We start from the raw sequence: 27,819 nt of genomic DNA on the forward strand, positions 1-27,819 counted from the left end.
TGTGCCAAAGGCTCTGCAGACAGGGGATGTCATCACCTTGGAACTGGTAAGGGAGGTTCCTGCAAAGATGCTTCCGCCAGGATCTGTGTGTGTCCAAAAGCTTCCCCCAGGTCCAGCTGGGATCACAGCTGAAAATGCCCAAAATATACTCGCTGAGCTCTAGATACTTACTTCAGGTGGCTCCACTTCAGATGCAGACTCTGGGGCTCACCAGTCCCACTGTTATCATTAAGCTGATTGATGCTGGTTGGAATTTGGTGAACAGGCAAGTTAAAAAGAGAAGTAACAGGGCCTGAGCCTGCATAGAAAGAAACCTGGCACGATTCTGTGGGAGGGCCACAGAGCTTTCAGAGAAGAAAACGGCAAGAATAATGCAGAAAAATCCCCGTGGGTCCTTTTAAAGTGTTATCAGAGAGTAAACGTACAATACTCTTAATGAAATAAACTCTGTTGAACTCAACTTATCCTTAAAAAGTGTTGCAAGTAACTGTAATCTAGCAGAGATGCTCTAAGCTAGTTTAGTTAAGCGTGACACAGGCCATTAGTGTACTTCTGCTGAACAGGCAAGGTTTGACCAGCCGAGCCCTCAGCCCGTCTGAGCTCGCACTGAGCGAGCAGGAGGAGTCGGAGCACGCAGGCAAAACGCAGCCCTTTGCCCCCACGCCCACCCGCCTGCAGGGCAGAGCTCTACGGCTGCTCTTGTCAGGAGGGAGCAACAATCTAAGAAAATATGAACCCCACAGAACACGTCATGAGGGAGCTTCTGGTGACACACAAGCACGGGAGCACGTCAGGATGCGTGTGCAGCAGAGAGCTGTGACCTCCAGCCCAGCTGCTGCTGGCTGGGAAAACAGAAATTATTATTCAAAAGAAGGAACTATTTAAGCTCATCATTCATGTCTGTCTCCCTCCCAGCCAGCTCCCATTTAAGCCTCAGAAAGTCATTTCAGTACGCAAGGGCCCGGTTTTGGCTGCTGCTCCCGGTGGTGCACGAGCGTCACGGGCAGTGCTGCCCGGGGAGGATCAGCCACGCCACCTGCTCCCACCAGCTCCGAGCTTCCACTCGCACAGAAGCCAGTTACGATCCTGAAAGCTCCCACCAAGCAGCGTCATTTGAAAACCAACGAAATTTTTCTCCTTTAGCACTTTGTCTCTCCCTCTCGACACGGCAGCGAGCGTTTGGAGGGGAGCAGGGGAGGTTCAGCAGACGGCTCCAGTAGTAAATCCAGCTCTTCCCCAGTTAACGTTACTGCAGCAATCGCACGGAGGCTCATTTCTCCACCGGGACTTTGAACAACGGCCAAGCACGGTGCTGAAGTTAAGGCAGGGATTTATCAGGAAGGATTTCTTATGTAATTCTCACCTTCCAGGATCCTCACCAGCTCCTGCCTGCGTGATCTGCCAGTCCTGGCAATGACAGATGCTGCTCCCGCTCCCCTTGACTCAGGGCTTCCTGACAGCTGGCACGAGGCTTTCCTGGGCCTCTCGGGCCAAGACCGCCCGTGGTTCACAGAACAGCCTTTTGCCACGAGAGTTTTCAGGATGAGGGTAGGTATCTTGTTTTTCCTGGCACACTGAGAATTCACAATGCAGTATTTTCTCCGTTTATTTGATTAGATAATCAATAAATCAAATTCGGTATGATGGCTTGAAACCGAGCCAGTGATTTACACTGGAAATTAATCCCTCAATCTTTCCAGTGAAGGCATTCTTGGAGCAAGGTCTATGAAGCAAAACTAAATTCATAAATTAAATATGACTAAGATGCACTCACAGTCATTTTATGTTTATTCATTACAGGAATAGTTGTCTTGTCTTTCCCTGTTTACGATGGTAGGCAGCATCTCCAATGAAGTGTCGGAATTAAACATCAATGTCATCTTTTTCCACCAGTACTCAGTAGACTTTACTTTTTGCCTTTTTCATGAGGCTGAAGTTCCCAAAAGACAACAGCCACCAGCCAGGGCTGTTTGTTCTTTGTTCCTGCAGGAACAGCAGTTCTGGGAAAGGAGCACTCTGCAGCAGCTCAGCCACCACAGGATGGCCAGTCCTGCTGATTACACAAGCAGCAATCAAGGAACACCAAAGAAAGTTCTCGTAGAAGGATTTCTTCTTGCACACCATGTTACATCTAATTCCCTGTTAGGACTGGATAACACACACGTTTTTCTGCAGAAACCCTCTACTTGGCCTTTTAAAGCTGCTTTACAGAAGCAATGGGGAAATCAATTCTCTTCCTTGTTTTATTAGAAAACAAGATTTTGTTTTGCTTAAACTTTTACCTAAAACATCGCTACTGAGGACAGTCTGTGCTCAGGAAACTCAACCCCAGTCAGTATTTCCAAACAAAAACACTTAGGAAACTATTACAAGAACCATCGCTGCCACACACGCTGCTACGCCAGTAAAAGCTGAAGAGACAGACCATGGGGGTGTGGGGAAGCCCTCAATTCCCATGAGTCCCCTTTCCTGGCTTCTGTAAATTAGTACAGAAATGCTCCACATCGTTTATTGCCTCCCCTAATTCTCTCTATTTTAGCACACGAAGTAGTAAACCCATACACACACACAGAGCGCTGATCCTGCCTTTGACTGGCTGTCTACACTGATTTATTTTATTAATAAAGACACCCCTCTTCACTGGGAAGAGCTTTCCTTAAAAAGCAGACAAATGTTTTTAATAAGAACTAAGAGATGGAGCAACATCCCCCTCCTCCTCCCCTCTTGTACTCTCTTCTGGACTTGAATCAAGACACCAAAACTCATCCTGATGAGAAAAAACCTTGGTTTAAAGCGCTTGACCAAGCAAACCAAGCCCCACAGGCCAGCTGTATGTCCTAATGAATTATTCTGCTAATGATATCACAAGAAAGTTAATTTCACTAGAGCTGAGGAAGTGTCAGGCAATCGCTTTACCATCTAGTCTCTCCTCCTGGTGATTCTCTAAAGAAATCAAAGCTACACAGAGACTGGCTGCCATGTGACTCCTTTGCTTCACCTCATCACCAAACAATTCAACACGTCTAAAGAGTGGAAGGAGCGGTGACGGATGGCTCAGAGGCAATTCCTGGATGAGACAGCACATCAAATGTACTATTTCTTCATTATTAAGATTTAAATATCAGTGGTTGGATACAAACATCCATTGTGGAGCTGCTCAGGTAATGGTATTAATACCAACTGTGCTTTATTATTCATGGAAATTGCAATACCTCCAAGAAATTAAGCTGAAAGTTCTGTTACAGTTTGTGCTGCTTCACTCCCCGGGTACCTGGAGGCTTGCCTTATCGTGTTGGCTTGTAATAAGGCAAGATTTACTGCTTGTTTTGATTTCATACTTAAAATTGAAACCTGATCTTTGGCTAAAAGATTCTGGGAATTTAACAGTTTCTCTTTCCAGTCACTGATGATCTTTGCCCATCTCTCAAGAGCTCTGTTTTGCTTTTTTCCCTGGGCCAAGGCTTCAGCATCTCTCTCATTTCACTTAAAGCCAACTTAGTTACCAGAACACGCTTCTAAAAAGATCTCAGTGGAGATCGGTCATTACCACCCTCATTCTTTGCCATAATAGAACTTTTTCTTTTTTAATCTTTAAAAAACAACGATGCTTCCAAAGTTTCCCCCAGGCAGTCATGTGGATGTCCAGCCACTATCACCTTCTCAAGTTAAAGGCGTCTCTACCGGGCACCCGTAAGCAGAGCACAGCTCTGAAGTCACACTCAAGTACAAAGTCCTTTCCTTTCCCTCGCCAGACTGAAGGAAAAGGAAGGGAAAAAGAGGAGGGGAAGCCACCAGCCTGCGCTCAGGACACCAGCACTTCTCAGGAGCTGCAGTGCCGTGATGCAGAAAGCACGCACAGAGATAATGAAGTATTACCTTCATGACTGGCTGAGCAAAATACTTGGCGCTCCAGTCACAAAACCCCGTCTGCACCGTGGCCGAAATGAAACTTTTGTGTCCCACGGTATCATCGGCATCGTCAGTGGTCTGTCCAGAAAGAGAACAGGATGTTAACCCACGTCCCTCCCATTCACGCAGGCAAGATGCACACATAGTAATACCCAGCCTTCAACACATCACCGGGCAGAAAAAAGCTCAAACATGTTGCCAAGGATATGACATTTTTGACATCTAGCTTTAAGATCCCTGTCATTACATTAACTCTTTGGAAATGCGACAATTCCCTCATCTGCACAGCACAAGACATAATCAGGCTACCGTATGAATCAGGGCTGAAGCATGAGCGCATCATCAAAATCAAGTCCCAGGATGAGTTTTCTCACGGTCTCCCAAGCATCTGGCATGAGAAACAGTGGAGCAGTGAAGATGATTCAAGATAGAGCACAGCCAGACACAGCTCCAGATCAAGGGCATATATGGATTGAATATCTGTTACGAAGCACAAGACATCCGAAAAGAAAATGGAAAAACTACTCCATTCACTCAGGTTTCAGGCATTTTTTCAGAAATACGATCCAGGCTAGTGCTGCCATCCCCACGAGAAGTGAAGCTGTTCCTGCTAAGGCTTCAACATTTCTTCCTTGTAATCACACAGAAGAACTGACTCTCCACCTCCGGAAGCTTCTGTGAGATCCCTCACTAAAGGCAGAAACACCGATGGAAGGGAAGAGCAGTCACTTCTCAGTAGTCAGGACACGGAGAGTGTGCTGCCCACTTGGCCCGTGGGCTGCGAGGCACAGGCCTCGGCTTCCAATGGGAGAGTCCTTCCCTTTTACAGTGCTGGGAGGAGAAAAGGAGGGTCAGGGCCCCCTCTCCACCCCGCTCTGTGCATTACTACGGAGCCTCCTCTCAGCCACAGAGCCCGCACCACAAAAATCCCAGAAATGCGCAGAAGTAGAGGGAGAGGTAGACACAAAACTATCGCAGATGGCTGAATCCTGCAGGACACTGACCACTGGTAAGTGACAGTCTCTATCTCCAAGTGATGGCCACAAGCAAGTCCCAGCCTGCTCGGGCTCCACCATCGTCATCCGACCTGACTTATCTGAAGTCATCTGAAGGTGACATTCAGAATCCTTTGTGCATACTAAAATCTGACTAATTGCTCTACTTGGCACCACATCAGCCCTTCATGCTTCTGCAAATGGAAGAACGCCCAGGCCCTATGACTGTCTTTACAGAATGCTAAAACGTCGCTGGCTCGCCCGTGCGCGGGGAAGAGGAGACCCGGCCGCTTCTGCCAGAGGCCCTCGCAGCTCTGAGCGGAGCCGCTCTCCCCCAGCAGCGGGGCCTGTAACGAGCTTCGCTCCTCCCAGTAACAGTCTGGACTCGCATCCTCCCTTGCGGAGAGTGGAGAGGGGCTGCCCAGTGTGGGCTGGGCACGGGCTGCTGGAATGAAGGTGGATATTCCGCTGCAAAAGCACCGACCAGACTCTCAAGAGGAACGCCACTTTGTATGTCAAACGAAGAAGAATCTCCCCTTCTTCCTCCTCAGTCGCTGCTTTGCTGAGGTTGGAGAAGAAGCATCTGAGGGTCACAGATCTGGCTCTGCATTATCACTCATGCAGACAAATGTTTATGAAAGACGAAGCAATCAACTCTGATTAAACACTTCTTAGTAGCAGAAGTGAATAATGCCCTATCAAAAGCTATAAAACAAAATTTATCCTGATGGAAAAAAAAATTAATCAGTTTTTATTTTACTGGTTAGAGGAAGCCAGTCTGGAGTTAAGAGCAGCTCGAAGCAAACAAGAGATATGTAGAAATAAACCCCAAAGAACAGAACGTGTAACAAACCCCAGTGAAGTGGGGAAGCACTCAGATCTGAAGGGAAAGTCTCTTCACCTGTTCTGGCCCTTTGTCGAACATTTTTCTTGTCCTGGGGAACTGGTGGGAGTGGGGAGTGTACTGAACGCCCATGTTGCCGACGTTGGCGGGTCTCACAGACGTGATGTCCCGACTGACCGGCTGTTTGGTCACATCGTTCGTCAGGCTGGAGCTGCTTGTGCTGGTGGTTGGAGGTGACCCTCTAAAGACCAAAAAAGAGGGAAAGGATTTAGGTATCACTGGACACGAGACTCCCGCATGTGAATTACGTCACTTTTACTTGGTTTCTTTAAGGTTTATACCTCAGTGCTGTGCTTCCTCCACAAAAACAGAAGAACGCAATCCCCCCAATCCCCTCCAACAGACATACAAACCCCAAAACAAGAGTGAACCTTGACTGTGCCAACTCCAGAGTGAAGATAAAAAAAATTAACATTTTGGGAAGCTGCAGGTCCAACAGTCACAGGTCACGATGTGTGACCTAAGGCACACCGACTCACCCTGGATTTCCATGGGGAGACTGGAAGTCCTGTCAGCCCACAGAAAAGCATTTTAATTTACATGTAAACTGAGATTTTTGCACCTTATTGCACAGTTATATTATACTATAGAAAACACTAAAAAACCACCACTGTGCGGTTCTGGCCCCTCCATTCCAACTTCACATCTTACTGGTGCTCATTGATTACGGGACCGCCAGATCTAAAGCATGGTGTTTTCTCTTGGAGAGCAGGTTTTGGGAAATAATAAAATTTTCAAATCCTCGCTTTGCCCATACCATTATCACCATTTCCTTGCAGTTTAAGGCATTGTTTGTTGATCACCAGATAACCCTGGCTTTTATCAGCTGAAAGGGTAGAAAATACACATCAGACTTCAATGGGAAATCTGGATAGCACAGAGCTCAGGCCAGAGTACATCAGTAAAATCAGCAACATAAGCTCTTCCTTTCAATTCAGCTTTAGATAATTAGTGTGGCTTGTTACTCTTTGTCCTAAAAAGGATAAAAGGAAGAAACTCCCCACCTTTTCCCAGAGCTTTTGTTTCTGAATGCCTTACCAGCTCTAAAACAAGAAGGTACTGAGACCTCGGCGTGTTCTCTCTCTGGTGCAGTTAACCGGGACGGCGGCTCGAGTGGGACCCCCGAACCCCACCGCAAAGTGCCAGAGGGCAACGCTGGCGCTTACCCGACTTGGTGGATGTGCATGCCCTTGTTGGTGGGGCTGGCGGGGGCAGACTGAGTCAGCGAGGAGGTGTCGAGGATGCGCTGGGGGCGAGCATTTACTGTTGCCTAGAGAAAAAACACAGCGGAGTCCTGAACAGCCAAGACTGCAAAACACCAGCCGCAGTTGTTTATTATCTAACACAATTGCACACCTGGGGTTAAATGAAGTTAAGCTCTCTATCGCTGTGTGGGGGTGTTTAAAAATGTATATGAAAAAAAGCCCCTGTGCAGTTCCCAACACATAAGATGATTTTACTACCTTTTTAGTCAGAAAACACTTACCAGAGAGTACCCTTCTGTTACTTACAGGGAAATGGCTCTGACTAACACATAAGCCTTTTCCCTAAACCAGTTGCAGCCCACGACCCGCACCGGCACTTCGCAGCAAGCTGCCAGCGGGCAGGCAGAGAGCCCTGGGCTTCCCCTTCAGCAACCAGGCTTCCCCTCCCGCCTCGCGCCAGAGGGCTGCAGTTCTCACCACCACAAGAACTCAAGCACGCGTGACCCTGATTTGAGTCAGAACTCTCCTCGTGAATCTGGCAGCTGCCTGCAACCGCCTCCTGTTGCGGCTCCCCCTCCCCTAACGAGGGCTGAGCTCTTCCAGAGTTGGTTACAGGATGCCCTTTCCAGCAGCACCACGTCCACTCTCACGGGGAAGGCAGAGGATTTACAGAGTTGGGTTGCTCCGAGCTCTACAAAGCAGCCAGTCCTCCTGCAAAACCGCACCCTGACACTCAGCCACCAGCTACAAGAGACCTGTTTCTGAAAAAGCCTGAGAAATTATTGTCCTTTCTCCTGGGGAAGGCCTCAAAAAAAAAAAAAGAAAAAGAAGTGCACAGACAGCTACCTCACTGTCTCGCACTCCTCCAGGCTGAGCACGCTGCTCACACCGTGCAAACAAGCCTCCCCTTTAGGAAGGGAGAAGCCTTCCATTGCTTACAGACTCCTTTCCTCCTCTTCCACAGCACCCCACCTTCTGTGAGGTGTTTGAAATTTCTCCCATAATGAAATATATTTTAAAGGAAGCCCCAGACTGGCATGAAAAAACCTGGAGGGACAAAAACGGCCATCCCACAGGCAAGATGACTTCCACCATCTCTCTGAACACTAAGAAAATCCACATCTCGCAGCACAAGAGCTGAGCAGGGTCTCGGGTGATGACACTAGGGCTGGTACCCAGCTGAAACCGAGCTGAGCAAGGTAAGACCAGCAGCTACTGAAACACAGAGCGCTCAAAATCAAGAGCTGTGCGCGTGGTCTTCTGGAGCCCAGGCAGCTAACGAGCCTTTTATAAGTTAATGCCTTTACAAGGCAGGACCAACAGCCAGCATGAACAACAGTGTCTGTCTTTGCACACAAAGCCCACACGCGTCTGCTGCAGAGAGAAATCCGAGGTGCCGGCGCTTGGGAGACACACTGCTCTCTCCTTGCAGGAGCCAAAGGCCTTCTGAGCTGACCTCACCCCTCCCTCCCTGCCATGACCCACCGAGGTTTCCACCTCCCTCGCCCTGATGGGCTTCGAGCCCTCCTGACCAGCATCTGTTTGGCTCCAGAGCACAGGGGCGGCGATGCTGGTCCCCGCGCAGCTCCCCTACACTGCCGCACGCACCTGGCAAGACAAGTGCCCTGACCTCCGGCTAGCCCGGCTGCCCCCTGAGCTAGCCACCTCGGACGAGACAGGCTCATTTGATGTGTTATTTTCCTCCTTTTCATATGGGGGTGGGAGAGGATCGAAAGGGCACTCATCTCTCCGTCACTCAGGAATGCAGTGGGAGCAGATGTTACTACATGGGGCTGGGGCAGACAATCACACCATGAGAATGGAAAGAAGGTAGAAACAATTTAGAAACTAGTGGCATATTATTATTCAAAACTAATTTTAATTAGTCACAGAAGGCTCAGTTTTAAGACTCTCACAGGGAGGTCTCTGCCACCTGAAACGGGTCAGGTCATCTTGTTTCACAGCAGAGGGACAAGGTCAGCTAACGACAATTTGCTGAAGGGGTACACAGAGGAGTGTGGCAGACAGCCTCCCTCTTCCCAGGAAAAATAAAAAAGCAATTTCTTTTCTGAAGGCAGCGAGCAGTGTGAGGGCCACAGTTCAGTGATATGACAGTGTATTTTGCTGGAGGCAGCAGCTCCCTATTTCCTGGGGATTTGCTCCTCTGCCAGTCAAATCATCTCTTTTCAGGAGGGGAGATGGCAATCCATAATTTTGCAAATTGAATCCAGGTTAAAAAAAGAGCACACTGTCAGAATGACTTGCTCATGCACAGAAAAGCCTGTACCAAGGAGTGATGTCGTGGAGGAATAACTCCTGGGATAATTCAGCCTCAAGCCTTCCATTAGAAACAGCTGGATGAAGCAACCTGGGAGGAAGCAAACTCTCCTTAATTACCTGTAATTTCAAAAAGTCTTAAAAGGCCAGTGCTAATTACTGTGTCCTTTTTGTTTGTTTTGGTACATGAAAAAAGCACATTTTGGATTTTTTAAAAGATCAGGCTGGGAATGAGAGTTGTACCATTCCAATCTGCATCATAAATATAAATCACAACACAGCCACAATCTGTGTGAGAACTCGCAGTGTCTAATCAGCCCATGAAATAAAGCGGCACATTTCACATCCAGGAAGCATGCACGCCTGTGCAACCTACTCACCGGCTGCTCAGAAAGACATCACCCTATTTAAAGACCACTGGAGCTCTCCTGGAGATGAAGATCTACATTCGTGGCTCCGTTAAAAACATGGAACAGGACCGGTCTCATTTGAAAACAAAAATTCTGCTTTAAATTCACGCAGCGCCTCGCAAATAAGCATTTTACAAATGCAGACTCATAAACTGAACTTTTGCACAGTCACAAAACTGGCAGTACTGGCCCCGTTTTACTGCAGGGGATTACGAGCGTGGCAGTGGCTCCTTCTCTAAGCTCTGCAAGCACACGGCTCCCCACGTGCTGTCTGACCACCCGGCAGGGCAACCCAGTTACACAACTAACACCTGCCTGGCACAAATTACATTTAAACACCATAAAGACTTAAAGCCCAGAGCTTGGCAACCTTTGGAGGCGGAATATTCAGTTGCCCCGCGCTGGAGGTGCCGTGCAGAGATGCCGGCCCGCGGGCTGAGGCCGTTCAGCCACGCAGCGTCGCCCAGGTCGCGGCACTCTGCTCCGTCCTGGGAGTGTAAGGAGACTGCAGCTGCCCAAGTTCCAAAATAAAGCCTCTCCTTCCCTGAATTTTGTATTAATTAGAACAAAAGGATTAAAACCCCAGAATAGTCAAGTGCTTTACTTCACCTGAAGCAGTATTTTTAAGCAATAAACTTGTGTTTTTATTCAGTGGTGAAATTCAAACAACAATATGGAAAATGCATTGCTTGCACATGCTCGGGAGGACCCGTGGGCAGCATCCAGGCTGCTCCCTTTTGCATCCAACAAAGCTCCTTTAGCACCAAGGAAAGATCTCAGGAAACAGTTAACAAAAATGTAATTGTTACTGATTTGCATTACACATCAGACAACTCCTATAACCCGCCTGAGCTCTCACCAGCAGAGACACAGAGTTCACGCTGCAAATCCTGGCAGCGCCACTCACAGCAGGAGCTTTGTCCATAATGAAATGAATAAAGGCTGGATCATAACCCAGGATATGAAGCCTTAACTTCCGTTTTGGGGGGCTATTAAATAGTTTAGGGTGGGGTTTTTTAAATAAAAAAGCCTTTTTAGCAGCCACCTGAGCCAGGTGGTACTGGCAAAAGCAAAGCCCACAGTATCACGAAGTGCACAGCAGTCAGCCCACGCTATATGGAGCTGCCCAAGGACAAATTGCATATTTCAATACTTTCCTTATGGATCTTATGGCTAAGGCAAAGAAGAACAAATCAGTTCTGTGCCCTGAAGCATCCCCAAATAAATACCCTGGTAAATGGGAATGTTTCTTTCATTGTTTTGCAAAACCATTTGAAAAGCCGTTGCCTTCCAAAGCCGGGGCAGAGCTGATGTCCTAGAAGTGGAGCACGAGATGCAGGACACCCACCCACTTGAGCTTTTGGACTCCATTCAGTACCAAGACCTTTAGGTCCAAACTTGTCAGAATCAACACAGAATTTACCAAATCAGCCGTAACATTCACTGTGGGTATCACAACATAACGACCTGCTGGCCACGCAGCCCCCCAGCCGTGCTCCCGAAGATGTCTGCAGGGCACAGCAGCATCTCTACTAATACCGATTCTCCTTCCACTAGCACAGGAGGAAACCCTGAAAAAATATTTAAGACAGGAAAAGCAGATCTGGTTCCTCTTTATCTCTCTTTTAATCCCATAGTAGGAGTAACATTTCATTTTGCAAAGAGCCTTCCAGAATACAAAACCGAAATAGTTTCATGCATCCAGAGCAGGTAGAGGGAAATGTTTCACCTTTTCTTATTCACCTCACTTTGGCATCTCCGGCCTGACAGTAATTTGTTGTACACCTGCATCATCAGGGAAGGGCTGATCTCATTGCCCCCACTGTCAAAACAATTCTCTATCCCAAATCCCAGACTTTACCACTCACTGACACGTACACTTAAAACAAATAAGAGTTCAAATAAGTAACTATCTTCTCAATAGAAAAATCAGATTTAAAAGCAAGAAATCTCTAAGGCATTAAAATGGTAGCGCACAATGCTGGCATCTCTTACTGCAACTTTATTTAGAAGCCTAAGTCTGAAGATTTCACATTATTCACTGGAAACCATCAGTAAGAGACGTCACCTTGCATTGCAATGGCTCATGGGCTGGATGCTAGAGCAGCTACAAAGCACGTGGGGAGGGCTGCGCTCAGCTGCCTGACACCGCCGACCGGGGCAGGAGGAGGAGGGCGGCTGGTGAGAAGATGTTCTGGGGTGGCCTGGTGCTTCGTTTCGGGTGGAAGGCGAGGGTGCTTCTACAGCTCCCCAAGCTGGCAACTCTGAATGAGCGGCGATGGCAGCCTCCAGGGACATCTTGTCACCCTTGGAGGATGAAATGTGATGAGGATGGTGGTTTAGGCGGGTTAGGCCTGGGTTGAAGAGGTGAGTAGTGGCAGGGGTGTCTGCATGCTGACTCACATGTACTAGTTCACCTGGATTGGAGAGCCGTTGTGGCTTCAGTCTGCAGGCCAGTCCCGCTTGCATAATCTAAATCAGTTTGCAAACGGATAATTTAATGAAGTATATTTAAGGTTTCTCCCAGGGACTGATCTAGATAAGTAGACTTCTAAACAAGACCTACTGTCTAAGGTCCTAATTTATATCCTAAAGCAATCCCAGGCCCTCCCCCATTTATTGTATTTTACCTGATCACAGGTGTGCTTATCTTGAAACATTAAACGCTCCTTCTGCAACAGATCCAGACTCAGCTAGGCAGAGCCCTCCAACGGACCTAGTCAGCTCAGTCTGCCTACACTTTGCCTAAGCATGAAAAAAATTAACGTACAAAAACCTCACAGACACGCAGGAACGCGAAGGCATACCTTGTAGGCAATGCTGTTGAGAACTTTCATAGCCAAGTCGGAGACATCAGGATAGGGGTCGGCAGCTAGGTGAAGCAGTACTCTCCAAATTTGGGTATAAACACTGTTGAAACTCACACCTAAAATAATAAAAAACAAAACAAACCAAAGCCCCACAGCACATGACAATCCATCAACTCAAACTCTTTGATCTTATGTGAGAAAATTCATTAGAACTCCAAACATCATAATGACATCTAAGAAAACATCAAGGGAAGAGCTCAAAAACACCCTACATGGGCATTTTGTCTCTGTTTTGTCTTTTTTTGTGAACTCTGCAAGGGCTTGTAAAGTGAAAGTGGGAGAAAACAAAATAAATTAAAGACTACCTCGGTAAGCTTCAGTCAAATTGCTAGTTTTCTAGGCTCCTGAAGCAAAAAAATCTGAAAAGGCCAAATGGATAACGTCTTTGGACTTCCTGAACTAAAACACTAAATGGTATAAAACCACCGTTACTGGCTTGTATGTTTATGGTTCTTTTTATTGATGTTTTAAGCATTAATACTCAGCTCGAATGTTGAGGGTTTTATGTATTCTACAAATTTACTAAACATCTGAATGTTAAAAATGAAGCTTTAGGACCTGCACCTTTGTGAAGCAGTAAGTCTAGCTGAGTCCTTCCTATTGACATTTGTATCAATTCCTCAACTGCCAATTTGTTATTTAATGAGAATATCTGCTGTTTGGTATTTCAGCAGAAGGGACTCAGATTCAAAGTACAAATCAAATTAATAACCATTTGCAACAACTGACAAAATTCTGTGAACATTTTATTTTGCTGCTTTTAGGCAAATCTTTAATTTGTTATTCCTTCTTCTAACCCTCACAACGTCTAATAGTTGTAACACTGTCACTTGGGAGTTGAGCCATTTGGACAGTATTAAAGTGGTTGCACTAACAAAAAAGGAACTAAAATAGGGATTTCAGATGAGTCACAATCAATGGTAAATGACAGAGCAAGCTGTTACTGCATTTCCTTTCGTGTTTCTGGAGGCATCTAAATATAAGGTGTTAAGTTAGGAAGAAAGGGTTCCTTGGACAGCACGCAGCCTCTCACCTTGCGCAGCTGCTAAACCTGATACTCAAACCAACAGAAAATAGACTTGGACCGTCCGGTTTTAAACTCTGGCTGCAGAAGGCAGGTAACAAGCTTCAGGAGTGTGTATGCTGCACTGCAGCCTTGCCTGCGCTAGCCAAGGCAACCGCTCTTCTGCCAGAAAAATTCCCCAGCACGCGACAAAGCGTTCTGCAAAACACAGAGGCAATAACCTAACTCCATCCTCTGCAAAGAAAAGGCTCTCTCACTCAGTTGACACCCAAAGGGTTTTCCAAGTGGGGTCTGCTTAGAGTCTGAGGCAGCGATCGCCCCGATGTTGGTGACGGTACCGCTGGGACGCTGGCTGGGGGCTACCTGCACCACAGACACCTCCAGCCAACCCCAACCTCGCCAAGACAGTCAGGTACACAGGGCCTGACAGAGATACAACAGCGGTAAATTCACCCGGGAAAAATGAGGACGTTGATCATCTGAGAAAGCAACACCAGCTGTCAAGAGGCAGCGGAGTCGAGGGGCACTGATCTGTCACGTCTGGGTCACGGCAGCTCTGAGCCCAACGCGTACGAAGTCGAGGAACGCGGGAGCAGGGCACGTGTGAGCTGAGCAGAACTGAACGGGGCAGGTTCGAGTTCAGGTTTTGACCTTGGTTATAACAGGCAAAAGTCGTTTGTCTTTTTCAGAAGCTCTTTATCCACATTTAAATAAAGAAAATGTCAATACACGATAAAGGCTCCACTGAGAAGAGGGTTGGGCCTCCCGACCATAAAGGATGGTGATACAATGCTTGTCTGTCTACGCCAGGCTTCTGACCATTTAGGTTTTATTTTTGCGACTGCCATGTTCATCCTGGAAGCCTCTATTACCAAGGAAAGAAAAAGGGGAGGGGGAAGGATAAAGAACAAGAGAGGGAGAGAGATGAAGTGCTACAAGCTGTGGGAGGCAAAAAAGCCCCAGCCACCGAAGCAGCTAGCCAGGTACTGTCATCCGAGGTCTGCTCAGAGCTCTACCTCCTACATTTGGTCCTGTGCAGAAGTTACATAAGGACCGATGGGAAATCTGAATGGCTTGATTTCTTTTAGAGCCCTTGAAAGACAGTAAAAGGAAAGGGAGAGAAAGGGGGAGCGAGAGGGTACCCACCAGATTTCCCAGTGTCTCTGATAACCACCTCACTCGTGACGCAGTCACGAAATAAAAACCCAACGACGTTTTTTATACATCTAAGCATCATGAAAAAACAGATTCAAAACAGAACTGCGCCAGTGCAATTCCTCATCCACTCAGCAGCCTTTGAAAAGAACAGAGGGAATTTCTACAAAGGCATCTCAGGCTCAGAGCTGGTGCTCGAAGGACCGGTCCTTTCTTCTGCCACCCCCCCGCCCATGTTAGTGTTGTTCACTGCACTGATTCAATCGAGTGACACATCTGACATTGCTCCTCGTAAAAACCCGAGCGCTGAGGCAGCGGGATAATGGAAGGCAGCAGAGGTGGCAGGAGGAACAGCAGCTTGATTTCATGTAATGGACTAAAATGCAAAAAATATCCATGAGATGCAAACAAAGAGCCGAGCAAGGGGGACGGGGTGTTAATCTAAGCAGACAGCTCTGTAATTAGTCAGACTGATTCAAAGCTGGTTAAATGGACCTTGCAGTATAGATTTACGTTTACAAAATGATTCCTCTCTACTAAGAATGTCAAAAATAAATTGCCTGCCTTTACTGACGGCTTTGATTTTCTTTGCATATGCGTAACTCTTGGTTCAATTTCACAGCGAGCATCACGCAACGGCCCTGAGGCAGGGACCTGACTGAGGCCCCGCAGCCGGGTCCTGAGCACACGAAGGGCAGAACCACGCTGGACGCAAAAATGACTGCTAGTGTTTTTATTTATTCTTTTTGATTTGCCAGGCTTTGCCAGGGTTTCCTTCTAATCCCCTGTAAAAATCGCTGCAGTGATTTTAAGCGTTGATCTCCGGAAGAAGGTGCAGTCCCCTCCCCGCCCAACACAGCAGCAAAACCAGACCAACACTGGCCTGCGCTGCTGCAGCCTCGGGCCAGGGCAGCTCCTGCGCCGCGGGGAAGGGCAGGTTAAGAAACCTACAGCTGAAATATTTCAGACTGAACGGTACCGAGGACTCAGGTACCTACAATCAACACTAATCCCACCTGCGTTGTTAATGTGTGTCCCACAAGACTCTCCTCTTCCCACGAGTGACACAGAAGGTCCTGGGAGAGCTACTCGGGTGAAGGGAACATCTGAAATCCCGATGGCTCTCTGAACCGCACTTCGGCGAATGCAGACAGCAGCCTGTTCCCCGGAGGAGCAGCAAATCAGCATTTCTTGCACAGACCTGACAGGCTGCGAGCTGGTTCCTTCGCACGGGGCCACGCAGAGGGGTTCCCACACACTCCAACCCGACGGCGATTCAAACGGCAAAGCACGAGCTTTTCATGTTTCAGCAGAAACAGAAGCAGCTCATTAGGAAAAAGTATGTTCCCTCAGAGCGGGGAACGTGCCCCTGGACCAGGGCTGTCACAGCCAACATGAAAGCAGCCCACCATGACCAGGCTCCACATCAAGCTTCCATTTCCAAACCCCACTCAGATCCTTGTATTTTGCTACTATGCAAGTTACTATTTATAAACAGTGCTGATTGACCAGCTACTTCTCACTGTGTCTGTGCATTTAAAAATATTGCCTAGTGATAGAGAAGGAGGCTCTACCTGTCCCCACACTCACTCTCCTATTTGCTGTGGTTCACTGTCCACCTACACCTCCTGCTCTCCTCATCCTCACTGCAGCAACCTCCCTCTGTCTTACTTTGAGGCAGCTCTTCAGGACGGATCCTGCGACACAGCGAACAGTTTTCTGACCCAGCCAATTCCTGCTGGAAAAGAGAACTAGTCCCCAGCATTTCGTCACTTCCAGATTTGTTTTCCTCCTCCTTTGATCATTCCTTAACACAATCATTCCAGCGATGCTCTCTGTAGGACAAAGACTTTAATCATGCAGTTGGATATGAATAATCAGCCTCAAGGTATGCAAAACCCCCATCTTAATTCCTTCCGTTGTCCTATCTTTAAACTAAAAATTTCCAGGACACCAAGATTAATGACTAGTTGTATGGAAAAAGCAGCAAAGCTTAGCTTCCCATCCAAAGTGATGTCTTTGTTAACTAACCAAAACCTGTCTCTTGCCAGCTTGGAAACACGGGCCAGAAATAAATGTCTCCTCTGGTAACAGGATTGTCTGGCCAAGGGACGGTCTGACAGGAAACAGCACACCTAGAGCAAGAGCTGCATTTGGGAGGGGCACTCCATGGGGCATCTGGCCTACGGCTCGCTAGGAAGCTGTTTGTAAAATGGCACGAGAAGGAATGGAGAGGTTTTCCTCAAGTTTATGGGAAGAAATAGATCGTATGATGCCACAATGCCAGAAAAGTGGAGAGACTGATCTAGAATAATCCTCCAGTTCTGAAAATCACAAGAGGAAGAAAGCCCTGAACATCAGTGAATCAGCAGAGTACAGAACACAGAATTAAACTGTGGTTGAAAATTTCTACTTTTATGATTACAGACAAGATTTCTGCTTCGGTTGGAGTCTACCCTGCGCCCAAAGCACCCTCCTTACTGCTCTGCCCGTCTCAACTACTTGGCCGAGTCATTACTGCAGAGCCAAATCACTGTTACTTCTTCCAAAAGACACAGAGTAGAGCAAAACATTTCTTCAGACGAGTTTATCACCCAGGTGGACTCCTCTCCCAGTTACCCCACTCCAGCTAGCTGCAGAGCAGAATTTTATTGCACACTAAAACTTTAAAGAAAGGGGTTAATTGGAGCCTGGGCCGGCTGTGCAGCAGCCGCAGCACTGCTGAGGGTGGCTGGAGCTGGTGGCATTTTGAAAACTCTTTCCTCGGGGAGCAGGAGAGCACACGCTGGAAGATGGCGATTCTTCCGTAGAAATGGAAAAAGCCTGGCTTTCAGCAGGCAAATGCTGAAGGTAATGGGATTCTGTGTGAGTTATGAATTTTAAACACTTCTATAAGCTCTGTCGTTTCCAGCTGGATATGAGCTCTTCCGATTGAATAGGAATGAGAGAGGCTTTGGAGAACTGCTCTTTTTGTTTCCCTAGGTCTCCCTCACTCATCTCCAGCTCATCTCTAGATTCTTTTCCAACTGTGTGTAAAGCTCCTGTGAGACACACACAAGCCATCACAGTGTGCACCAGTGGAAATGAGCAAACTCAAGTTCTAGCTTAAGATGGAGAGAAATCTCCTAACGTTCCTGTCAGGCTTTAGAAGACCCAATTTCATCACCTACAATCAAAAGCAAATTAATTGATCAACACATGATTTTAAACCGCCACAGGGGCTCAGGAATTACAGCCCCAGAATCTTTCAATTCAGGAGAGCCAACTCACTACTACTTCTTCCAGAAAATACAGAGCAGAGCAGAATTCTGCTTCAGTCAAGGCAAGTCTATCACCCAGGTGGATTCCTCTCTGAGTTACACCACTCTCTTTTCACTGATATTTGAAGGTTAGAAAAATATGGGCACATTTACTGATTACAAAGAAAATACAGAGACTTTCCCCAGCATCTCTCTGCAGCATGCTGCATTCCCTGCTCCCTGGAAGGAGGCTGTTCCAAAAGCTTCTGCCTGCTGTCTGTGTTATCATCCCAAAATGGTTTAGGCTGCTTGAAAAACTACAGCTAGTTTAAAGCAATGCTATTGTAGCAGTCAGACACGACTCGGAAAGGTACTTGAAAAACAACTGAGTTGAACTAGCTTAATATAAACATTCCAGTTTTGGTCTATAAAAGAAATGCAAATAGCCCATTACACACAGATCAGCCATGCACTGCATAAACACGAGCCAAATCCCCCTTCCTCCTCTGCTACAGCACCTCACTCTGCAGAGTTCACTACCCAGAGAGTCAGGCACCAGGAAAGGGACTGTTGAGTGGTGTTAACAAGTTCAGTGCTGTTAGTGATGTTAGAGCTGCTTATCTGGGAGGAAATAATGAAGAGGGGATTGATTGGAGGCAGTGGGATCAGCCATGGAAGTTTTTGCACAAAAGCAGGTTTCTGTGAAACACTCTGTCTTTCTGCTTTTAAGACACAGTCTGGGATTTCTTCTTTTTTAAGTCCTATTTTAACAATGTACATACAGACCTGCATAGGAAATGAGCTAGGGTAAGGCTCCCTTGGATGAGTAACACCATGATGTGCTGGACAGAAATACAACCCACGTGAAAAATACCCAGGGGAAGCTGTTAGTGCCAGCGTGTCCAGGTGCTAAGGCCATGGGGCGGGGAGTCCTCGCTTTCATTCTCTCACCAGTGGAACTGCAGTGCATGTGAATTCCTCTATATGCCACATTTTTGTGCTTAAATTCCTGACTGTTGTCCATCGTAGTGAAGCTTACAGCTGGAGCCAAGAGCTCTCATTTCCAGCCCCTCCATCAGAGCAGGAGTGACTCTGCACGTAGGCTGACCAGACACAGGAGCAGCATTTCTGCTGTTAGCAGAAGATTTGTTGGAGTAAGATCTAGCAGGAGCTAAGATGCAAACTTTCCACAAAAGCTAGTGCAAGCATGTGAAGAAAGGCGACACTAAAGGAACGGTAGGAGAGTCTTTACTCACCTATTAGTGAATTCAGAGAAGAGTAAGAGCTGACTCGTCTCATCTTGTCAATAGTCTCAAACGACAGGATATACTCTTCGTTCTCAGGGCTGCCCAAGGTGCTGCTGGCGCTGCTGCTGGTGCTGAGATTCCCAGGAGAAAACGCAACAGAGCTTCCAGCTGCCAAAAGAAGAGGGCAGGTGCTGAATCAAGAACTGGCGAGAGAACGATTTTTACCCATAACAGCCCTTTCCTAAATCCTGCAACACTCAGTGAAGGTGTAGACAAATCCACAACGTCCCCTTTTAAATACTGAATGTTTAAATACAGAGTAAGCATCAAGGGGTCAGAAAAGATTCAGTTAAAAATCCATGTATGTTAGGAAGTTGGAAGGCACCTTTTTGGTCTCCAAACACTCAAAAAATCAATACTAATGACCAGAAAATTGAAACTAATTATGCAGGGGCTTCTCATCGAAGCTCTTGGAGCTGGCAGCTGGATCATCTGGGCTGAAGTGTTGGTTTCAGCTGGTGTTGTCTTGCCCGGGGTATTCTCTAGCTTCAAGAGGGGGGTAAAGAGGAGGTAAAGAAAAATCAAAGCATTTTGAAATCTCTCTTACATTCTTCATTCAGGCTGAGGTTCTGCAAGGACTTGTTCAGGTTCCTAGCTGTGGTAACTGCTCGGATGTTGCCGTAGGAGCTGACGGACCGCAGCCTCGGTGTACACGGACCATCTCGCACGGGTGTCAAACTTCCACCCTCTGTGGATGCAGAATTTACCAATTATAGATGTAACCAAAGCGATTGCAGCCTTTTGGTTATATCCCAGCAAATATGTAACTAAAATACTACCAATATGAACAGAATTTAGTCATTGCCCTTTAGGCCAAAACAGAATGAGGCATGACAAAGGATCCTCTGTGCACATAATCAGCAAGGACTATGTGTCTCTGCTGTTCAGGCTGTGATTTTGTTTCATCCAATAAAACCAGGTGAGCCGAGCCTTGCCAGTGCCTGCAGACTACCCAGAGAGGCACAATGACTCTTCTCTCCAGGTCGATGCTGGGCCTCTGCCCAGACACTGTGCTAGGACATGCTGCTACAGCAGACGCCATTTAGCAGGCAGCATTTGTGGGCTTCTGGCTGCTTCTGCTCATTAAAAATCCAGTAAATGTTCTCATTATAAAGAGTGATGGAAATTCTGGTTTCCTGACCAGGCCTAGTTTCAACTCATATTTCACCTATGATCTGGATGCTTATGATTTCCCAAACTCTCTCATTTTCACTCCTGAAGACACACAGAGTACCGTTTCATTTCGCTGCAGAGGTGGCTGCATTATGGTGGCGGGGCCAATGCTTCCAGTGCCTCCTACCTATAAATACTTCAGAAATCTTTTGGGTAAGGAAAAGCACTATAGAAACTGCATGCAATGTTTATTTCCACCAGCAAAAAGGACGAAGGCAGAGAAGCTTATTTTCCAATATGATTTAGTCACTCAGACAATAGGGAGATTAAACTACTCATTGCAGAGACAGCACATGCTCTTGTCTCCAAGTTTCCATTGCAACAGTCCCATTATCCTCCAAGATTTCCAACGTACTTAACATCTAAAGAAAACATGAGGTTAGCAACAATGTCACTAGGGCTTTTCATTCCTCACATAAAGCAACAGACAACACTAGGGATGGGACCGTAGGCACAGAGCATAAAGTTCCTTATTGCTTCTTGTCTGGTGCTTTACAGCAGCAAAGAGTGTGGTTGGTTCATTGTTGTGTGGCAAAGCTTCTCGTTAGGTCAACATGACACTGAAGTTTCAGGGATAATTTGAGGGGGGAAAAAAAAGTCTGGTAAGCCTGAGTATCGCCTTGATAAATATACTTTAATCTTGATCTGAAGGGAATCCCTTTGAATCTGACAGGCTGTTCAGGCTCTACAACTTGCTGGTGAGCTATGGCCATGTTTTAGGCAGAGGATGCACTTTTCCAGTGCAATACATCACAGTGCTAAACAGACATTAGAGCTACCCACCACGTCACTCAACTCGGGAGCGATGGTGCTGTTTGATAAATCACCACCCCCAAGAATTTCATTGTGTTGGGCAAACTCCTTAAATAAAAGTTCCCAAGTGCTTTCAGGCTATACATTTCCTGCCCGCACAAACACAAACCACCTACCTGTGGCAGCTGGAGAAGGGAGAGGGTAATTCTTCTCTTCTTCCATGAACTGCAAGGCGACGGTGCAGAAATTGCTCTCATACTGAACAACCAGGTGACTTAGAGCCACCACCAGCTCCTAGGGGAAGAGCAGAAGAAACAGGTATCTCGTGGTTATGTAGGTCAGAACGATATGGTCAGTACTGCTGATGTTACTGGGTTATTATCCAGACTAATAATTCTCCCCTCATGCCACAGGGATGAACTAAAAGCCAGACCGCTCTGTTTCAAATCTATTTCTTCACATTCTTTTATACCTGACCAGGCTCCCACTACTCTCTGATTCTGCCCAGTACCGTCCCGAGGGTCACAGGAGGTACCGAACTGGTACTCCCCTGCTCGCCGCAGCCTCGCCCGCCAGAAGCGTTTCCCGCAGAGCAGCAGCGAGAGCTGTGCCGAGGGTTGGCGCCCTCAGCCCCGGGGGGCACAGCCCGACCCTCTCCCTGGGTGCACACGGAGCAGAGCTCTCGTCCTACGGCCTGTCCTACGCCTGCCCTGAGCTGGGGGAAACAGGAGCTGCCAGGAGGCCCCTGGGACAGGGCTCAGCTCCCCCACGAAGGGCCCTGGGGTTCAAGTCCCGCGCTGGGCCATGGAGCCTCGTGCTGACCCGCAGCGTCAGCAGCTACCGGGAGAACGGTGCTGCCCACCCGCCCGGGGATCACCGCTCCGTCCCTTCTCACAGCTGCAACCCGAGAACCTGAATTACCACGTGGGGTGGGGAGGAGAGGGGAAGGTCAGACCCTCAGTGAGGTACCGCGAACGGGAGAGGTGGAGAGCTGCCTTTGGTTGCTGTTCTGTTCAGGGGACTAATCTCCAAGAGGGAGATTTATGAATCTCAAAGAGCATATAGTGTGACATGCAGTTCTCTCCTGAATTAAACTGATTAAATGCTGGAACAAGACAACGAAAATTAATCCTCACAACGTCGGTGACAACTGTCAGGGTACTGATGTTCCAGTTAAGTAAACACAAGCATTAGGACACCTAAGTACACCATCAAGAACAATCCAGAACATCAAAAACTATTTAACACACTACTGATGTACAATGGCGCATCAGAAATTGTACTTCTCCAAAACCTGAAGAATTACTTTGCCTGTCATCCGTCCCTGTGGTTCCTAAAAGCAGCAAGATCTCTTTACTGAACAGAGCTCTCACGTTCTCTCCACAGCACTCTTAGTCCCTCTCCTCTTCCTCCCCTAGGACTGTCACATACTCCATGTTTCTAGCATCATACTATTTCATTTAAAACCTGAGATCCTGCAAAATTCTGCAGTCAGAACAGTAATCAGCAGAAGAGCATTAGTAGAAGAGTAGCCCAGCCAGAATTCTCAGCATTTTGTGCACCTGAAAGAGGCTTCAGCATAAATGCTCTCCTTCCTTATCCCTGCCTTCGCATTCTCTTTAAATTAAAAAGCAGGATGTAAGAATTCCCACAAAATCCTGAGATTGTTACTCTTATTTCAGACATTAGTGGAATACATGAGCTAAATCAGAGGTCAGTGTTAAACAGCAGAAACATTCTGATCTGAACGACAATCCTGTCCACACCTGGACACGATGACGTACTACACTTTACTTGCATTACTGCTGTCAGTAGGCTCCTTAGACTGCAGAGGAAATGAAACGTTGCAGTAGCACGTTGAAAAAGGACAAGTGGGTAAAACAGCGCCCAGAACGCTGCTGCTACCGCGCGCTGCGTCAGGCTCAGCGCCGAGCCCTCCGCGCCCAGCCCGCAGCCCCAGCAGCCGCCGGCGTCACGGCTGTCGTCGTTCGGGCGTATTCCTTCTCGGCAGGGCCTGAAGTTAAAAGACTTCCCGATGAAACAGATACTTCCAAACAAGTCAGATTCATTGAAAAGTCTACTAAATAACGCACGCTGACTAGGCGCAGCGCAGAGCTCATCAGCACGAAGCCCCGGGAGCCGCGCGGCCGCCTCGCCGTACCTTCCTGACCATGGGGCTCCCGTCGTTGATGAGCTGGGCCAGCATCATGGCCACGTTGTGATCGATGGTGGTGGAGTGGTCGGTCCGCTCCGCCGAGTTGCCCACAAACGTTCCCAGCGCAAAGACCGCAGCACAGCGAACCTGGGAGACACACACATTCATTATTATTTTCCTCTTGTCTCCAGCCTGAAGTTTGCCAGTGGGATTTCTTTATCCCCACAAATGGCATCTCTGGAAGCCTGGACTACTGTGTCAGGTAAATAGTGAGGGTTAAAGGGAAGCCCATGGAGAGTAAAAACCAAAACAGATTCAGCAAAGAACTGAGTTTTAAGTATTCACAGATGCAGGAGTGTATTTAATTTCCCAGAATACTCTGTGACCTTCCCATGGGTGATTTTTCCAGTTGCCTAGAATATTAATTAACAGGAATAAGGTACAGGGGGAGTTACGGTTGGGATGTGAATCTCTTTAATAAGAGTGCTGAACTCCAGTCTCCAGGTAAGGGCTCACAGAAAGACAGAAGATGATGGAAAAAAGAAAAGGAGAAGACAGCAGCTCAAATCAGGGTAAACTTTGCCAGATCACACAAGGAACAGAGGGATCAGATGGCCTGGTAATTGTTCAGCTTGCCTTGGCAGGCTGCACGTGGCGGGGATACGGCGCAACCGGCAACGGCAGGACGTGCTTCCCAAAGCGGAAACACTGCGGCTCCTCCAAGAGAGGAGGGGTGTGCCGGGAGGACCCCGCACGCACGCGCCCGGTAACGCGGGGGAAAGATGGGGCTGGGGGAAGGAGGTGGAGGATGCAGGACAGAAAGACTGAACGTAAAGGGGAATCTAATCTTCAATCCCCACGCGTTAGCAGTGGTGTTATCTCCAGGCTCACTTCTCCCACCCGCGGTGTCATTTCCCCCAGGTCTGTCAGTCACAGCCAGGTGACGCGCGAGAATCGCTTCTCTCTTGTAGAGTTTGTCACAATGGTAAAATACATTCAGTTAAAGATCTATTTTCACACACACCAGGAGAACAGTTTTCATACTTGGACAAAAAGACAGTCAGTTTTGGAACCACACTTTTAACGAGCTTCTGATACGCGAAGTAAGCAAAACCCGTGGTGTTTCCTAACTCCGGAGCCAAGGTTCTGGGGCTTCGGGCTGTATGAACCCCCCTGCATTTCTGTGGTTGCTTCTCTCACAGGGCTCGTCTGATTTGCACCGCCTTGAAGAAACAGCAATAAAATCTCTCTTTGAACCAGTCACAATCGCAAAGCTCTTGAAGGCCCCAGGTTTGTAAGTATTTCTGTAGCCCTCTGCCAGAATTCTGACAATTTCAACTGGCGTTTACTTAAAAAGTTGGATTTTTACCTCTGGGATTGGATCTGAGAGGAGACTGTAGAGCTTTTCATGAGCGCTGTCTCTCACGCCACACCACCTGGCTGAGTCAAAGTTCTGCCAAATACGTCCTAAACAAATGGCCACCCACTGACGCAGAAGAGGATGTGGATCATTTAACTGCTCCAGGCAAATAGCAATCAGGTTTCCTTGAAGGCAAGCTTCCTAAAACACAAATCAATGCAATTTATTTCGGATGACAGCTTCCCACCTCATCAAAAAAGAAGATTATTTCTGAAATTGACAGGAAATCAAGGGAAAATAATTATTCAGTGGTTATATACTGATTTTGTTACAGAATAGCATTTGGAAGCAGCATGAAGGGAAGGTCAGCTACACGCTGCTGGAGTTAGTTAAATAGCTGAGCATTAGAAATGCTTTTTGTAATGCATAAAGCCTGGTTTTTCCTCATTGGAAATACTCCTTGCACCTGTCAGAGCCCCAGAGTTTATGGGTCATTCCATATACCCTTCCCAAGAACTATCACAGCCATCCAGTTTCTACTTGACAGGCACTAGGCACCATTTCTGTAACAGCACGTCACTGCGCTGCCTGGAGGGGCAGTTGTGGAGTGACTCGTGTCCTTAACCTCCACGTCCAGGTGCCACGTACATAATGTGTTTGTCACACCTCCAGGGCAATTTTTCTTTTAATCCACACAAAAATAACGTAAAGCAACCTTCCATTTCAGTTCTGCAGTTCAGGGTTGTGCTTTAACGCAAGCCAGGACACTTTTATCAAAGTAAAGGCACAAGGCAGAGAGGAGGGAGGAGAGCATGAAAGAGAGAAAGGATGCTGGGACTCACCTGGCCAGTGTTGTAGTTGTTAACAATTACAGCCAGGATAAAAGCCGTCATTGTCCTGTGTTCAGCCTTAAAAAAATACACGACTAATTGTTATCTAGAGGACAAGTCAGAGAACCACTACAACCCATGCTTTCTGAAACATGAGATTATTCTAATCTCATTTTGTATCACATTCAAATAACAAGAGCAGGGAAAGAAAGCTAGAATTTTCTTGTCATCTAGTCTTGTCACTAGTTACACCTGAGACACTTCAGACTGCTGATACGATCCTCCCAACCAACCCCCCGTCCCTGCTCTGGGGGAGGCACACAAATACCTCTTACAGGAAACCACAAAAAAAACCTTTGCAGAGGGAATTACGAAAGCTGCAGCGCAATTAGGCTGCCCCTGCACCCAGCCGCCATCGTCACCCCTGAGTCATCTGCGCTTAGACAACATTGAACAAGTCTGCACGTTCTTGTTGGGTTTGGCTGTCTCCATCACACAACCTGGCAGGAGCCTTCTGAAGGCCCCTGGTCACCAACTCCACGGCTCAGCAACGACCGGCCCGTAGAGCGGCAGGAGGCCCAGGAGCTGGCGGTGGGAGGTTGGTCTGTGTGGGCACCAGCACCATCAGAACAGCAACACATCAGCTGAGACAAGCTGAGCAAATGCTAGGAGAGTCTGAATAAAGATGACTTGTCCTTACTGGCATATAAGGATCTGCCAGAACTGAAAGGAAATACTTGTGACCGTTGTCCTTCACAAGGTCAGCTTGGCATGACTGAAAAAGGAGACAAAGAAAAACACAATGAGTAGTGCAACATAAAAATACTTTTTCCTCCAATGATGTACAAGTATTTCATGTTATAATAATTTTTGTCAAATCTCGTTTTCATTTGAGAAGCAAAATAAAGCACAAGCCCTTCATCAGGGCTGCAACCCAACATCCCTGCAGGGGAAGGGCCGGCAGGGCGGAGCGGTGGCTAAAGCAGGGAACCCTCTGCCACCCTCCAACGCCACGGGAACAGCAGCTGCAAATGTGACCTCCTGCTCAGGAGAAGAGGAAAACCTGACATCTCTGTCCCACATTAACCCTTCACCAGCATTTGAGAGCCACCAAAAGCAAAACTGAGGAGGAATGTGATTTTTTTGTTGTTTTTTTTTACATTTAACAGAATGAAAACTGTTTAAGATTGCATCTTCTAAAAGCCCTTAGTCTAACTGTCCACTTGATTTCCAATCCCATGTCAAGGCAATTAGGCTAATGTAGATGAGGTCTGTAGATAATTGCTGCTCGCTACCCTCCTGTTGCAGTTAGCAATCTCCCGAGCTACTGTCAAACCCTGGCCAAACCTGTAATGTCTGGAGTAAGCACCCTGACCACGTCACGGCCCCACACTGGCTACCAGGGGCCCAGCGAGCAGCTCCACTGCATGTTCAGCCACGCATGGGCCCTCCCGGCATGTGGCAGAAGCTGTGGCAGATGCTTTTGGGGTCCCCCTCTTCCCCCCGGCCTCACCCACAGCACTCCAGAGCTCGGGAGGTTTTTGGGTGAGTCTGGTCCCTGACCCTTCTTTCATAAATGCAGCAACCCCTTCCCCGTGATGACGGGAGGTGCAGTTTGATAGCACAGAGAGTCCCTCCTGGCTCTTTCTGTATCGTTGTAGCCGATTTCCCCGTTCAGCCTGGCAGCCAGGACCTGAGAGTATCCTGAGAGTATCGAAGCACCGTCCTTCACAAGCAGGACAGCTCCCGGAGACGCCGCATGCAATAAACCCAGCACACGTTTCTCTCACACTGAGCGATTCCCAGTAAATCTGTAATGGTGGGGGGCAGAGGAGGAATTATTCATTCTTTATATATTCATTCTTTCTGTTCTGTCCAATCCCCTGCCTAGGTGGGACTAGATTTTGACACAAAGATTCCAACTCATCTACACAAACGAGACTAACCGCTGTATTACTTGCTCAAGCACTAACGTGCATTAAGTCAGGAGCAGGCAGTAGCACCATCTCCTACACACAGTCAAAAACTGCAGAGCAACTCCACTGTCTTTAGAATCCTGTAAGAAGAACAATGCAGATTTTCCTGGAGTAGTATCAGCAGCGAAGCACATGGCGTACACCACGTTTTTGCTAACATACCAAGTCAGGCTTCAGGTTGACATATTAGGGTCAAACCAAAAGAAGACATACTACGAAAGCGAAAATTTATGGGAGGAAATATTGACTTGGCAATCAGTTTCCCCTGTGACTGGGG

The 27,819-nt window shown here is 47.5% G+C and overlaps 1 protein-coding gene across 4 annotated transcripts in view; it reads right to left on the minus strand.

The window, feature by feature from the left end:
• The window catches only part of RPTOR (regulatory associated protein of MTOR complex 1), a 157,316-nt gene that overhangs the window by 29,817 nt on the left and 99,680 nt on the right, over positions 1-27,819 (minus strand). For 2 of the 4 annotated variants that reach the window (XM_074847027.1, XM_074847026.1), the window contains exons 14-25: positions 26,267-26,341; positions 25,579-25,644; positions 24,746-24,937; positions 23,383-23,523; positions 21,398-21,515; positions 19,843-19,983; positions 19,245-19,403; positions 12,508-12,626; positions 12,104-12,172; positions 6,975-7,078; positions 5,806-5,989; positions 3,877-3,987 (exon numbers count right to left, since the gene is read on the minus strand). In XM_074847027.1, coding sequence (XP_074703128.1) covers positions 3,877-3,987; positions 5,806-5,989; positions 6,975-7,078; positions 12,104-12,172; positions 12,508-12,626; positions 19,245-19,403; positions 19,843-19,983; positions 21,398-21,515; positions 23,383-23,523; positions 24,746-24,937; positions 25,579-25,644; positions 26,267-26,341 — 1,479 coding nt within the window. The remainder of the gene's footprint in view (positions 1-3,876; positions 3,988-5,805; positions 5,990-6,974; positions 7,079-12,103; positions 12,173-12,507; positions 12,627-19,244; positions 19,404-19,842; positions 19,984-21,397; positions 21,516-23,382; positions 23,524-24,745; positions 24,938-25,578; positions 25,645-26,266; positions 26,342-27,819) is intronic. The other 2 variants (XM_074847029.1, XM_074847028.1) reach the window with 1 other exon arrangement.

The sequence above is a fragment of the Strix aluco genome, chromosome 21 (genome assembly GCF_031877795.1).
Source record: "Strix aluco isolate bStrAlu1 chromosome 21, bStrAlu1.hap1, whole genome shotgun sequence".
In the NCBI taxonomy this organism is placed as follows: domain Eukaryota; kingdom Metazoa; phylum Chordata; class Aves; order Strigiformes; family Strigidae; genus Strix; species Strix aluco.